Raw genomic sequence first — 14,749 nt, 5'->3', positions numbered from 1 at the left:
TGTTCCCTCTCTCTGGGGCATCTGGCATTGGCCACTGTCGGCAGACAGGACACTGGGGTTGATGGACCTTTGGTCTGACCCAGTGTGGCCGTTCTGATGTTCTGAAGCCAGACGCACCAGAGCTATGAACTGCCAAGCCTAGAGATGCCCGGTGAAGCATGGGCTTTGGTACCACAGAGGCTTAGCCCATGTGTATCCAAGGGAGCTTAGAGCATCTGCACGATTCTGAAAGAAAGGCCGCTCAAGAAGGCAGCATGGGAAGCCAGCTTGATTTCGGACCAGGGAGAGGCTCCCACATCCAGCACCACGCCTGATTCAGACGTCTCCGGGCGGGAGCAGCGAGGGGCGTTAAGAGCACGCACAGAAACCTGGTGCGGATAGATGCCGGCTTGAATTCTTACAAGCATCTGTCGCGGAGCACAATGGGGTGCCCGGAGGCGGCTTATGAAACTCCTGCTGCCCTCAGTAGAAAAGCTAGAAAAAGGCAACTGTGCAGCAGTAATTAAAGAGCAAACGATCAAATGGGTTTAGCTCCTTTCGTCCGTGTATAAGTTCCATTCTTAAGGTGAAATGTAGAGACTCTCTCCCCCGCCTTCGAGTATTCTGGCCCGAGGATCGCCGTCTGAGGGGGGCTGACCATGGAGCTGAAGGGGTGGTTGTTGCTTTTGGGACATGCTGCTTTGGCTCAGCCGCCCCGACTGCATCGCAGCATAGCCCTGAGTGCTACTTTTCCACCCAGGAAGACTCTGCATTATCCAGGCATGCAAATTAAGGGCTCAGTTAAACCTGGAGGGAGCTTAAAAGGCTCAGCACCTCCGAGAGCTGCTTAGGATCAGAGCCTAGCACCAAACGAGCTAAACTAATGGGTCGGAGAGGGCCAGAGAGTATGTGCACACAGACTGGCTTTGTCTACACTACAAGTGTTTGCAGCAGAGACAGACTCGTTAGCATGAGTCGCGATGTCATTCGCATATTTTCTGCCGATGCTTTTTGCGCAAGGGGTTTTTGTGCAAAAAGAAGCAGTGTAGCCACTTCCGTTTTGTGCAAAAGGGGGTTTTTTGGCGCAACATCCGTATGCCTCTCTGGGACTTTTGGTCTGACCCAGTATGGCCAGGAAAGGCATAAAGATCTTGTGCAAAAAAGGGGGGTTTGCGCAAAACGGAAGTGGCTACACTGCTTCTTTTTGCGCAAAAACCCCTTGCGCAAACAGCAGCGGCAGAAAATATGCGAATGACATCGCGACTCATGCTAACGAGTCTGTCATTAGCATACTCTCTGCTGCAAAAACCTTGTAGAGTAGACAAAGCCACTTTGTATCTACTCCCATGAAGGAAAGGGCTTATCAGCCCCTGGAGTAGGTGCTGCTGGCATCAGTGCACAATAGTTTTCCGACATTTTCTCTGGGTCGCAGTGGGTGCCTGTGTAACCCACACACCTGCTGGGAGTGGGTCACTGTTGCACCTATTGGCAGCAGGGCCATTTACAGGAAGAAGAATGAGACTGCTCTACAGCTTTAGCTCCCCGCCAGCTAGCTTTTGGCTCATGCACAAAGCTCCAGAGGTCCCCGGTTCGAGCCGCCTGTCGGCATTCCACCAGGACTCCAGGGTGATGGGCACTCCACCAGTACAATCAATTAGATGGAGGACGCCTCTCCTTTGGCAATTTGCTCCCATTTCAGCAAGACTGGTTGCTGCACCAATCATATCTCAAGTGTAGAACAGCAAAGGGACGCTTGGCACTGATGCAGATGACCCAGGGTCAGACAGGGACTAGCTACTTCAGTACAAACTGTGGGGTTGCCTGTGAGGAGCTCTGGCTGCCGACTGACGGAGCTGAGGCAAATTCTCACATTAGACAAGACTGTTAACTGGATACAGGCCTCTCTCAAACGGTTTCGTTGGTTATTGGAAAAGGTTCCGAAAAGGGCAACAAAAATGATTGGGGGTTTGTAACGGGTGCAATGTGAAAAGATTAAAATGACTGGGACTTTAGAAAAAAGGAGACTAAGGGCAGGATAGGATAGAGGTCTATAAAATCACGACCTGTGTGGAAAAAGTAAATAAGGAAAAGGTATTTACCTGTTTCCATAACATAAGAACTAGGGGGGTCACAAAATGAAATGAACAGGCAGCAGGTTTAAAACAAACAACAAAAGGAAGTTTTTCTTCACACAGTGCACAGTCAACCTGTGGAACTCCTTGCCAGAGGACGTTGTGAAGAGTTAGACTTTAACAGGGTTCAAAAAAGAACTAGATGGAGGTTGGGTCCATCAATGGCTATTAGCCAGGATGGGTAGGAATGGTGTCCCTAGTCTCTGTTTGTCTGGAAGTGGGCGACCGGGGAGGGATCACGTGAAGATTACCTGTTGTGTTCCCTCCCTCTGGGGCATGTGGTATTGGCCATTGTTGGCAGACAGGTTACTGAGCTAGATGGACCTTTGGTCTGACCCAGTGTGGCCGTTCTTATGTTCTTGTCGTTGAGGAGGCACAGAATTGGTTACATCAAATTACACCCCATATTGTACTCTCCAAACTTGGAGTAGAGTAGAGTAGCATGGACATGAGTAGCAGAAAAACTTTTATTTTCTATATTAGTGATAACTTGGCGAAGTATACAACAAAAGTATTTTGAAGTCGAAATAGATTATTAATATCATTGTAGAAATTAGTTCAAATTATTTGATTTAGAATTACTATAGGAATAGATTTAGATGTTTATGGTTATTTTGTTGTTGGTTTTAAAGTAGATATTATAATATAGTGGGGAAATGCATTTTTTCTTGAAGTTTTGTTTGCATCCCTTGTTCTTGTTTTTGTTCTGTGGGGGAGTAAGGAATGTGCGAGAGAGATGGGTGAAGACTGCCACTGCACCAGAATATTGAACAACGACGAACTAGTAGGCAGAACAAAAGAGGGCAGATTGGCAACTCACGACACGGAGGGAAAGGGCGAGCATTTATCGATTGGGACAAGAGATTGGTGATCCAAACCAGCTTCGCCTGGCAGAACAAAGAAGAGAAGGAGCAAGGACAACAACCGGAGTAACAGTCACCCATCAGAAAAACAGCCTGACAATGTAAAACTCACTGATCCTGATGGAGAAGAACCATTATAAAAGGAGGACGGCTTTCTCATAAGAGCCAGGTTTGTTCTGCCTGAATTGGACTGGAACCTCAGGTTGGACCGAAGCGAACCTGGTTCCTCCCTCACACTTAGCCTACTTGGCCACCAGGCTAATGCGAGCCGCAGACTGGTAACTATACCATCAGTGGCAGGAGTGAATGCCTGTGCATGTGTGTGTGTCTGTCTGTGTAAGGGTATGCTAACTGATTTGCCACTGTATTCTCAATAAACATGGCGTATTGCCTTTTCCCCCATAAAGATCCCGTGTGCTTCTTATGAGCATAACTCATGCGCAGGGCAGCCAGTGAGCACAGGTTATGGACTGTGGAGGTCCAGGTGGAAATCAGACATGCCTGGAAGAGATTAGGGTTTTTTCCCAGCACACCTAAATGATAGAGGGTCTGACTCGACTTGTAGGCACAGATGGGTAGATCACACCAGATCCTCTTGCCAATATGGGGACTGAACATCCAGGAGGAGAGCTCTGGAGCCAAACGGTTCTGGGGCCAGTCCATAAACTAAGGGCTGCCAAAGGGTGAGGTTTGCTTACCCTGGTAACAAAGAATTTCCTCATCGCGTTCTGCTGGGTGTAAAGTTTTGGGAAGAGAGTAGACGTGGACGACACAGACGGGGTCCCCGTGCCTACGCTTGGGTTGGCCTCTGGTGCGTTCCCGCCACCAGCTTTTCTTTCGCCCGTCTCTTCCATTTGCACCGTCTGTAGCTCCAGGTTGTGTTCACTGTCAGACGTTTCCGCCACCTGAAAATCAAGCAAAACAAAACCACCAGAATGTGGGAACAAACCCTTCACGTGGACGCTAAATGAAATACAAGCGTAGGCCAATGGGGCTCGACCAGCTGAATGATTAAACCACCCGTCTTTGGCCTTCAACATCTCATCCCACTGCACAAGGACATGGTGGTGACATGAGAAGATCACCTTACCCTTTGATAGCATCTTCCACCCAAAGACCTCAAAGTGCTCTGTCCTCAAGGGGAGTGAGGGATCTCCCCATTCCAAGCACAGAACAGTTGGGAACAGAAACGCCTTCATCTCAGTCCAGTAATTTAACCCCTACGGACAATACCCCTGCTCGAACCTCCTTGTGAAAGAGTGGACTCACAACTGCAGCGCCTCCTCCTGGCCAGGCCTGGCGTGGCAGCTCGCCCCTCTCCAGATGTTGTATCAGGTTCTGGGGAGGTCCATCTTCTTGTACTTCAGCCCTCTGGTCAGGTGACCTTTTGTTTCCACCCATTCTGGGATCGCAAAGTCCCAAAGTCCTAAGCATGAGATCTTCAGCCTCCAACCCAGTCCTCACACCCTTTTCTCGGTCTGTCATTCTCCTCCCTTTCTCTGGACTCATCTTGTCACTGGCTAGCAAGAGAAGCCGGGATCAGCCTCCCTGCTGGGCTTCCGTCCAGGGTCCCCGTAACTGACAACCAAAGAATGCTCCATCCGGCTCCTTGCTGCCACCCCCACCCCGGACTTTTTCCTGCTCAGCCTCTCCCAGATCTTTCCCCCCCAAAAAAAACCTGTCTAGGTTTCACCTTTCTTCCATGGGCCTTGGCTTCCAGGGTCTTCCCCTGAAATCTCGCAACAAGCTCCCAAACCGTCAGGGATCAACACAAACCCACTTCCATCCTCACCGCGTCCCTCCCAGGACTCTCCCCTCGGAGGTCACAGAATCATCAGGTTAGAAGAGTTACCTAGTCCAGCTTCAGGTCTAGTTCCTGCCGTTGGTCCCAGCTTCCCACCAGAGCCTGCACCCCCTCTGGGGCTGCTCTGTACCACTCCAGGCTGCTTGCCAGACTTCCCTGTCCCAGAGATGATCCCAGAGCCAGCAGCCTGCCGACGTGGTGGGGGTAGGCAAAGGGGGTGACTGAGGGCCTGGAGCCCGGGGCTCTTTAAATCACCGCCAGAGTGCTGTGCAGTGTGGTCTGCACAGTGCGGAGGGCTGGCAGCCCCACCCCTTTGGCCCAAGGCTCCGCCCCTTCCACCCAATGCTCCGCCCCTTCCAGGAATCCAGAGCCATTCCTACCTACATACCTTGCCCTGTGACTCTATTGGCACTCCTGCAGGGCCAGCTCATCCCAGTCTCTAGTCCTGGAGGGTGACCGCAGCATGCGTTCCTCACTCCATCTACGGATCTTCTAGTTTGAAAACCTCCCTCTGTCGACAGTCGTCTCCCTCCCCCCTCCCCAGCTTCTCTTCCTCGCCCGTAAGCCTGGGCACACTCCAGGCACAGCCTGCCCCCTGACCCCCCGTCGTCCTTTCCTTGCAGAATGGGGTACACGCGCCGTCATGCTCCTGCAAGCTTCGAAGCTTAGCAAAGCACCGCCCCTGCTTCCAAAACCAATCTAGTTTCCATGTTACAGGAGGAAATCCTGCCTGGCAAACCCAAAGCCCACACGGGAAGTTCTGCAAAAGCAAACTCACCCGTGTCTCTCACTGCACAAGTCTTATGTACGTAGGGCCTCTCTCAACACACAGGACTTCCCCTGTGAACGCTCTTCCCTGGAACATGCTCTTTATGGAGGGGGATTCGTGGGAGTACGTGAGTATCTCAGGCCTGTTCCGTGCTGAGCTGTCAGCATTCACAAATGGCGTAGCAGCACAAGAGCGTACCTTGGGCCGAGAGGAAAGGCAAGCAGCAGTTTGCACCAGTTGGTGGCAATTCACTTGCACTATGTGGAAAATCTCACAAGAAGCACTCAGATTTCACTCCCACGTATTTCCTCTCCCGCAGTTGTGCACGTGGAGATTGTTCACACCAGAGATTCACTGGATGGGCACAGTTTCCTGCACTTGTCAGAGCTCTCACCCTGGGGAGGGGGTCCTAGGATCTTCTGCACCATCCCCTGATCCACGGATAGGAATGCAGCCCTCACATGCTGCTCCGGGCAACGCCAAACCGGTTCTATGCTTATTTCACTGAGATATGTGACAAGGTGTGAAACCCTGGGGAAGCTGAAGGCTTTGCAAACCGCAGAGACTATTTAGGGTGGGGTTGCAAAACAGAGGCGAGTTTGCAAACTTGTTTTTCCCGCCTCTAAACAAACGGCAATATATATTATATATAAACCTGTTTCCTAGATCATAGGGCAATATGTCTGCACAAAAAGTGCTCAGAAATGAGCCTGTTAAATGACAATCTTTCATTTCAAGCAAAAAGTGTAAAATATTTTGCTTGCTATGTCAAGAAAATGGGCAATTTTGTTTTATGCTACAGACCCATGGAGGCTACCAAATGGCGATTGAAAATTTTGCGGCGTTGATTTTCTTTTTATTTGATTTCATATTAAACAGACGTGTCAAGTCGTGCACCTTGCTAATGATCCCTTGGTTTAGTTTTCTTTCTTCCGTGCCATTTTAAAAATATAGATATCGAAGACATTTGTTAGCAGCTGGCAGGCACCACGGGGGACACAGCTGCACAAGCGCACAGGACTTCAACATGGGTGCACATGACGAAACTCCCTCAGCTCATGGATGGCAAATCTTACAGGGAACATTGCGAGATTTGCCGTGCGACAAAGGCATGATAGCATTATCCCTGCTATCCTGCCGTGCTGTTTCCTGACCCACGAGACTGATATGATACAGCTCCTGCCATAATTCTATGCAACACGCATCATTTGCTTTTGTGCATCTCAAAGGCGGCTCAGCCCTTGTGTCCTCTCTTTACACAGAACTCCTGGCCACTTTTAATTGAGTTGGAGTCTTTTGAATGTTTGCTAATTAACCCCGCATTGACAGGAACAGCTTCCTTCTAGCACGTCTGGGTAGTCAGACAGACTTCTGCGTATTTCAACAGCCTGGCCTTTCGCATCGTGAATGATCTAAGCAACGTCTTTTCGACAGCTCTTTGAACATCAGTTAGGGACCCCCTAGCTGGTCAGGTCATTCCCTCCCAGCTCTGCTGAATTGTGAAACGGAGGCGTAAGGTTCAGGGAAGACCTACCCTGTAGCTCAAGCCAAATGAAGACATCAAAGCGATGACAGTGTGGCAGGCTGCTCAGGGCGTGCGACACATGCATGAGCTTAAATTGCTCTGAGAGCCACCAGCCACAGTCTGCTCTGACAATAGGAATCATCCAGAGTAAAGCCACTGCTGCCATGGCAACCGGTCACGGGCCTTGGGCACCCCAGCGCTGCACGACTCGGCTTTGAACCCCACGGAGATTAGCTGGGAGCCCGCGCACAGACTCGATGCCTAACCCAACTGGAGGAGGTTGGGATTCACGCACGGGCCGACACACAGAAGGTGCTGTCCCGAGATAACACAGCCAGCTCCCCCAAGACGGCGAGGGCACCAGCCGGACCAGTGGCCGAGTTGGAATTCGAGTCCTTCCCTGCTAAAAGCATGAGCTCCACCACCCGGGTAGAGAACATGTTCTAGTAGCGTCCACCGTCAGCGAACTCACGGAGGTCTTCACTGGACCAGCCACTAGAGGTAGACAAAGACTGGCAAGTCGCCTGGTGCCAGCGCCATTAGCAACACGCCATGCTGATGTGGAGCATCATTATTGGATTCCTGCACAGCTTGGGAACCCCTTGAGACGGGGGTTGTGTAAACAAAGAGTAAACGTAGTCCCTGCCCCAAGGAGCTTTACGATCTAAGTGTAAATTGGAGGGGGGGAGCACGAGGAAACAACGGGCAACGTGATGAGCGTGATCTTTGTGCGTAAACAGCCTGTTGTAGGTGTCATGGCCCGGGACAGGTTTAAGGAGGGTGTTGAAGGAAGACGAGGGGGGAGCTTTGGCGATGTTTACAGAGAGTGTCTCGCAGTTACGAGGGACGGCATGGGAGGAAGGTGCTTGCTGGACAACTCAACACGTGGGCCATGGAGGCCGGATTCCCAGGAATGGACGAGGCTGTTGTAGGCAATCATCATAGGGCTGACTCACCGTGGCGGCGGCTCCTGCTGGCTGCTCTGGGGAATTAGTTCTCACTCAGCAGGGTGCCCCCTTCTGGCGGTGTCTCGCCCGTCTTCACTCCACACTCTTGTTCAGGACCGGGGTCCAGGAGCGACACAGGTGTCCTCTTCAGGATGCTGCCCTCCAGCAGGGCCCACCACAGGGGTCTGTCATCCCCCTTCCGGGGGCAATCAGCAGCTCTTGGTCTAGCACCCACCACCGTAGCCAACTGCAGCCTCCGTCTAGCTCCTCATGTAAGGGGCAAGCCGCCGTCCTTCCAGGCCACATGTCAGGGGTGGCTAGATGTGGTGCAAGGAAGAAAGGGGGGCACCCAGGCCCACCCACTACTCTGGGTCCTGACCCAGGGACCCTCTGACGGCAGCCTTGTCCTGCCCTCCTTTACTCCCCTCCACCGCCCCTTGTTCCCTGCGCCATTTCCCCTGTAACCCTTTGCACCCGCCTGCTTGCCAAGCATCAGGCCAGAGCCTCCCTCTCTAGCCCCCCGAGTCTGCCCAGCCCTGCTCTATCGAACATGCCTCTCCAGGAACCGGGTCCTGCACCTTCCCTGGTCAAGGCCTATCTGCCTACTCTCTGCTGGGCAGCTCTTTTTAAATAGGGCTGCCCCAGCAAGCAACACCCCGATTGGCTCCTCTCAGCCCTTCCCTGATTGGCCGGGGCTCTCCCTCCAGCTTCTCAGCCAGCCTGGGGCAGTCAGCCCGCCACAGTAATGCATTCACACCGTGGCCCGCCTGTGGCTTTTGTTCAGGGGAGAGAGGTCAAAAGACCAACCCCTGTATTGGTTCACAGCTCTGGGGTGGAACGTGCCATGTTTCAGCACAAGGGGTAGGAGGCCAGTGTACACACAGAGAGGGACTTTGGCCTCTTTGCGAGCTCTCCCATCCCAGAGCCCTTTATGTACACTGAGAAAGGATGGAAATGCTTCTGTGAGACTGGCAAGCTATTGGGACCTCCCATTTTGCAGCTGGGCAGAGTGCAGATTTGACTCACCCCAGCCAAGTGAAAAAGCCGGGAAGAAAGATGCCCAAACATTCCAGCTCCTTGTCCTTGGCCCTTCACCCCAGCCAGCAGTCCTGACAAAGGCTGCGGAGCCAGGCCAAGTCGGGGCTTTTCCGCCTGCTCAGAGGAACGGGGAGAGGTAGCGCGCGCGGCGAAGGAGACTGGTAATCAAGATCCATGGTTCTACAGGCCCCGGCCCAGGGCCCTGGAATGGCCCCACGCTTGCTTGGTGCTTTGGGATCCTCCGAGGGAAGGTGTCACGGGAAGGAAGCACCGTGACATCTCGCCGGTCTCTTGTGCTTTTCACAAGCAGAGCTCACCGTGCTTGTGGAGTCGATTACGGGCCTGGAGCAAACACTCCGCCAGGCCCGGGTCAGACTGTAGCCCTGTCCAATGGGTAACCATAGCCAAGAAACACTCCTCTTCCCAAACAGGACGGTGGGACTCGCTGGCTGATTGGCTAGAGCAGGGGTGGGGAACCTACAGCCCAGGGCCGGCCCACAACGCTTTGGCACCTGAGGCGGGGAGCTCAAATTGCTCCCTCAAGCCCCCTCGCTTGGGCCAAAACTTTGAAAGGTCTCTTGTGCCCTCCCTCCTCCTGCACAGCCCGTAACCATCTCTGGGCATCCAGAGCACAGAGAATACATCGGCACCAGCAGCAGACACAGTTTTCTACACTCTGAGGCCTAGTGGCGCCCCCCCCCCCACACACAGTCTGGCACCTGAGGCGGCCGCCTCAGTTCTCCTCATGGTAGGGCCGTCCCTGCAGCGGCCGGATGCACCCCCCAGCTTGCCTAAATCCGGCCCCTGAGGCTCAGGGCCCCCCCATCGGCATTGGAGAGCCTGCACTGGCGCTCCAGCCCCCCACCCCACTGGCAGGCTGGAGCACACGACATCGACTAGCCTGGCCCCCCAGGCTCAGGCGTGCGAGGGGATGCGGGGAGGGTCTTTCTCCTTCTCAGTGGGGCCACGTCAGTGAGGAGGGGTTTTTTCCCTCCCTTGTGAGTGGCCCCCGACTGATTTTTCTGTGGGTCAGCAGCCCCAGACTCAAAAAAGGTTCCGCCCCCCTCAGCAAGAGCTTCCTCAGCCGGTCTGTGTGCAGAGCGTCTTTCTTTTCTCACGGCTTCTGCTGCACCACATGTGCCCAGTCCTCCCTCTTCTTCCCCTCTGCTCCTTGGGAACCGTCCCCAGGCCAGCCAAGGGCGGTGGTTTCCCATTGCCCCTGGCCAACACCCCACCCTGTTACCCCGATTTACAAGGGCAGGCAAGTAGCACTATGTGCTGCGGTCAAAGCCACCATCACTAATGTCCTAAAGCAGGCCCCTCACTCCCCTTCAGCGTTGCCTGTAAGCCGAGCGCGTGGGCGGCACCCCAGGCGAGGTTCACATGCCGCCCAGCTGATTAGTGGAGCACCTCCAGTAGTCCGCAGCATGTGTGTCTACTGGTGGTGCACCTCTCTTGGTGCACAGAACAAAATGTATCCTGCTCATGAATGGAAAAAGTGAGAGGGACCATTACTCCCCTGCAGCACCTGGCCCGGTTTTGCCTTGCAACATTTCTTCCTGCCGCACAACCTGCCGGGACCTCGCCTGCCCTCAGGAAAACATGCCAAGCTCTGTATGCACAAGGAGTTCACCTTCAATAAATGAGCCTCACGCAGGGCGCTAGCCTTGGCGTGGCTGCCTGCAAGGAGGGTTTGCCGCTGTGTCAGACTCACCTTCTCCCCCTGTGGCTGTAGCCGCATGCAGGGGAGGAGGCCGCAGGTCAGAATCCTGAGAAGAGGAAAGAATTTCACACCCATTCCAGAGCGGGGCCATCTCCTGTCACCTCCCTGGCAGAGGAAGGAGGCTGAGGGTGGGGAGTGGCATTCCTGGTGCTCATTGTGGGCATAGAGAGTGGAAGAACAGGTATAACCGGGCTGGGTTTGGGCTACTTTCACAAAGGATGCTAGCCCTTCGGAAGGGACCATGGTGTTCCCTCCAGACGTGCTGCAGTTCAGTCCCAGGCTAGAGGGCAGTAGCAGGAGGCAGCAGGGGATGCCCTTAGCCACGCCATGCAGGAAGTCAGACGAGACCAGCCATAATGGTCCTCCTAGATGCCACACCTGTGAATCTGCCCTGCCCTGCAAGACCGGGAGATACCAATGGACAAGAGGCTCCCCTGAGATGCAGACGTGCAGCTGGCAAGACCAAACACTGGAGTAAGATTTTGCCCCTCCCAAGACAATAGCACCCCCCTACCCTCAACCGGGGAACAGCCCGGCAGCCCCCACCTGCGTCCCCAGGGCTGGAGCTGGCATCAGCTGAAGGTAGGGAGGTTGGGTGGCTCCTAGTGGCCTAAGGGATAAGGCGGATTTGTTTGCCTCAGAGGTTCTCAGTATTAGGCACCACACCTAGGGCATTAGCTTGCTGGTTGTTGAGCTCTCTCCTCACTGGCCAGTGTAAGGCAGAGGGAGACTAAGCTCTGCAGCCTTTCCCCTGAGTGGGACTGGGGAGTAGGTGTTGGGGGGACCTAAGCCCGCCCTCTGAGCCGGGTTCCAGCCCAGCCCAGGGCCCTGTGACAGGAGCTGCCTCAGAGTCTCCGACACCTGCTCCGAGACACCTCCAAGACACCTAGGTACTTCCCACACCTTCCCCGGCACCTTCCTTCTCTCCAGCTTGTCCTCCCAGTGTCCACTTGGAGCTTGCTTTCTCCTGATCCCGGCAGCCCTTTCCTCTGTCCTCTCAGCTCCTCGCACGCCCTACCCACTGCAGCGAAGCTCCTTTTCTAACCAGTCTCAACTCGTTTCTTTAATTGACCCCAGGTGTTCGAATTAGCCCAGGCTCGCCTGACTCTACAAGCTTGCTCAATTCGCCCCAGGAGGTCAGCTGCTCCGACTGACTCTGCTGGTTCTAGACCAGCCCCTCCCCATTACCCTGGGACCAGAGATCTTCTTAGTCTGAGGCTACTATACCTCCCTTCCATGACTCTTTTATCCCTCTCACCTGGCCCTGTCACACCTGCCACCCCCACCACATTGGTGCATCATCGCTCAACTGTATCCGTGCTGCAGCTAACAGAGCTCTGGGGTTCCTAGGGTGCATGTGCCGGGGGGGGGGGGGGACAGTAGACTTTGGAGGCTCAGCACAAGCTAGTTTGATGTTGTCTCTGGTTTGCGACGCAAGAATCTCTCAGCACTGCCCTGGCATATCCCTACATCAGGGGCCTCTGGCACGAAGATCAACACACGAGTCACTGACCATGCAACCGGGGTGGGGAGCCCACAGATCCAGCCCCGGCTTACTTCAAGCTGGAGCACCATGGACAGGCTTGGGGCTTCCCCCTGCCATGGTACGAGCCAGCACTCATGCTCCCGCCCTGCAGGCAGTGTCTGTGCCTCGATGTCTCACTGGGGGGCTGGAGCACAAGCACTGGGCCAGTTGTGGGCTAGGTCAGTGAGTTTGTTTCCTTCCTTCTCACTTTGCTGTGGCGCCCAACCGATTGTTCTGTGGGTCAGTGGCCCATGACGAAAAAAAGATTCCTCCGGGCTAAACCAGGCTTTCCTGGACTTCCTTAGCTCCCAGCAGGGTGAACAGACTGTTGCTGGGGGGCGTATAAGTCCCGAGGCAGGAGGGAGAGGGGTTACGCTGCCATTCAATCTCTAGTGTTTGTAAATCCCAGCCTCCCTCAAGGAAAGGAGATTTTTTTCAAACCCAAGCAGCGCAGGTCTCAGGAAAACACCACGCAGGGCGCTCGCCCCTCTCCGCTCCACTGCCTCAGAAAAGCTTTGGTGGCAGACCCTTGGAAGAGCAAAGGGCACAAACAAAGCACGTGGGGCAGAAAAAGAAGAGAAGAAGAAATAGAACAGAGGGATCTGAAGGCGGAAGTTCTCTCTCTCCCTCTACGCCCCTTAGCGCCTATGCATTCCCTCACCGCACTTCCTTAAAGGGGTCCATTCCAATACCCCATCTCTCCTTGGCATTTGGTGAACGGGGTTCGTCTTGCTTGAGGCCGTGCTTGTGAATCTCACCCCGCCCGACAAAGGGATTCATCTGGTCTCAAAGAAGGCCAAGACCAGAATGGTGTTTCCAGAAATCAGCGACTGGCCTTGCAAGCAGTGGCCGAGGCACCTGTAACGCTAGAGGCCCTGCAGCGATAAAGGTGGCTCTCTCAGCCCCCTGGCAGCTGTGAAACTGGAGGCAGGGACATCCTGGGTTTGGAGCTGTCCTATGCACCCACTCCTACTTCTCCTGCCTCCTGACCTCTCCTGCTGGAAGAGCCAGCTCAGAGAACTCCCCCTGTGGACTTACCTGTCTCAGGTGAGCTGCTGCAGGAACCTTCCTCTCTCTCCGGCAGCCACTCCGGGAAGGCTTCGGGTCAGGTTTCAGGTAGACAGACCAGGAAGTTCAGCGGCTGCGGAGGGAGAGCAATCGGGTGGGGGCTGTTGTCCGTGTAAACGCCCAAAGCCAGACAGGAGCCTTTGTGCTTCTTTCCCTGTTTTTAAGGCTCTGGGGACTTTTGGCCGCTCCCAGCTGCAAACGTTTTCTAAATGGGCAGGGTAGGAGCTGGGTGCAGCCGATTTCCCTCTGTTTGGCTTAGGAGGGGCACTGTTGTGACTACACACACCCAGCCCTTCTTGGAGGCGATACTGGGCCTACGGGACATGTGGCCCACGGATCACAGGCAGTATCTGCCAGTCTACTCATGCTCCTTCGTGCTCAAGCCACCGAAGATAATAAGAGCTTGTTCCAGCCCTAGCTCCCCAGCCTGGCTCTTTCATCCAAGCGGCAGAGACGTCTGCCTTTCGCTCCATCACAGCAAACAGCACAGGGACAGCCCAGGCTCTGCAAACGGCAGCCACCACAAACACCTCAGGAAACCTTTGCCATTTTCAACATTGGCTTTGGACACACGGCAGCCTAATTCGCTGAAAGTCCGTGGGACCGAGCGGGACCATCGCCAACGTTTCGGTGCCCCTAGCCTCTGTGTGTCAGAGGCTGGAAATGGGCCACAAGGCAGGGGCGGATGAGAGTTTTGCCGGGCCCAGGCATGGGACCTATTGAAGCGTGGGGTCCGGGGCAGCCGCCCCACTTGCCCTGCCCTATACCCGCTGATCACTTGATGGTTCCCTGTTGTGTCCCCTCCCTCTGAGGCACCTGGCATAGGCCACTGAGGGCAGACAGGACCCTGGGCTGGGTGGATCTTTAGCCTGACCCAGTCAGGCCGCTCTTATGTTCGTATGAGAATGTAGGGCCCCAGGGGGCTGCCTGTGCAGCTTTGTGCTTCCCGGGGGAGCGGCGAGCTGGGCAAAGCAGCCAGAAGCAGAGAGCACAGGTCCCTGTGGGAAATATCAGGCCCAGAGCTCCCACACCTGCACCAGATCGCATAAGCAACAGGCGGCAGACCCCAGGAGTCTGTCTGCCCTCCAGTGACCACCAGGAAGCCATCGCAAGCTCCCTTACCTGTCAGGGGGAAGCTGCCAATTACGCGGCCTTAAAATAACCACAATCTCTGCTCCTTCCTCCTCTGGGTTCCCAAGCATCTGCACGCTCCTCCTGCTGCATCCCATTTGGCCAGAGGGTGGCAGGAGATGGCAGCAGATAGCACCAAGCAGTGAGGGCAAACTGGGAAATGCATTTTGTTCCAGAGAAAGTGGATCCCCCAGAGGACATGTCCTTTAAAAAAAGAAGACGACGACGACAGGCAGGGATGTTAT

The 14,749-nt window shown here is 54.5% G+C and overlaps 1 protein-coding gene across 9 annotated transcripts in view; it reads right to left on the bottom strand.

Moving 5' to 3' along the window:
• Positions 1–14,749, bottom strand: part of TPRG1 (tumor protein p63 regulated 1) — an 80,274-nt gene that overhangs the window by 39,288 nt on the left and 26,237 nt on the right. For 3 of the 9 annotated variants that reach the window (XM_075938245.1, XM_075938247.1, XM_075938248.1), the window contains 3 exons: positions 14,496–14,708; positions 13,344–13,446; positions 3,673–3,879 (listed from right to left, as the gene is read on the bottom strand). In XM_075938245.1, coding sequence (XP_075794360.1) covers positions 3,673–3,828 — 156 coding nt within the window. In that variant the 5' untranslated portion in view covers positions 3,829–3,879; positions 13,344–13,446; positions 14,496–14,708. The other 6 variants (XM_075938244.1, XM_075938246.1, XM_075938249.1 and 3 more) reach the window with 6 other exon arrangements.

This window comes from Pelodiscus sinensis, chromosome 10 (assembly GCF_049634645.1).
Source record: "Pelodiscus sinensis isolate JC-2024 chromosome 10, ASM4963464v1, whole genome shotgun sequence".
Taxonomy (NCBI): Eukaryota; Metazoa; Chordata; order Testudines; family Trionychidae; genus Pelodiscus; species Pelodiscus sinensis.
Note: the sequence above shows the minus strand (reverse complement) of the source record. Positions and strands in the feature narration are given on the sequence as shown.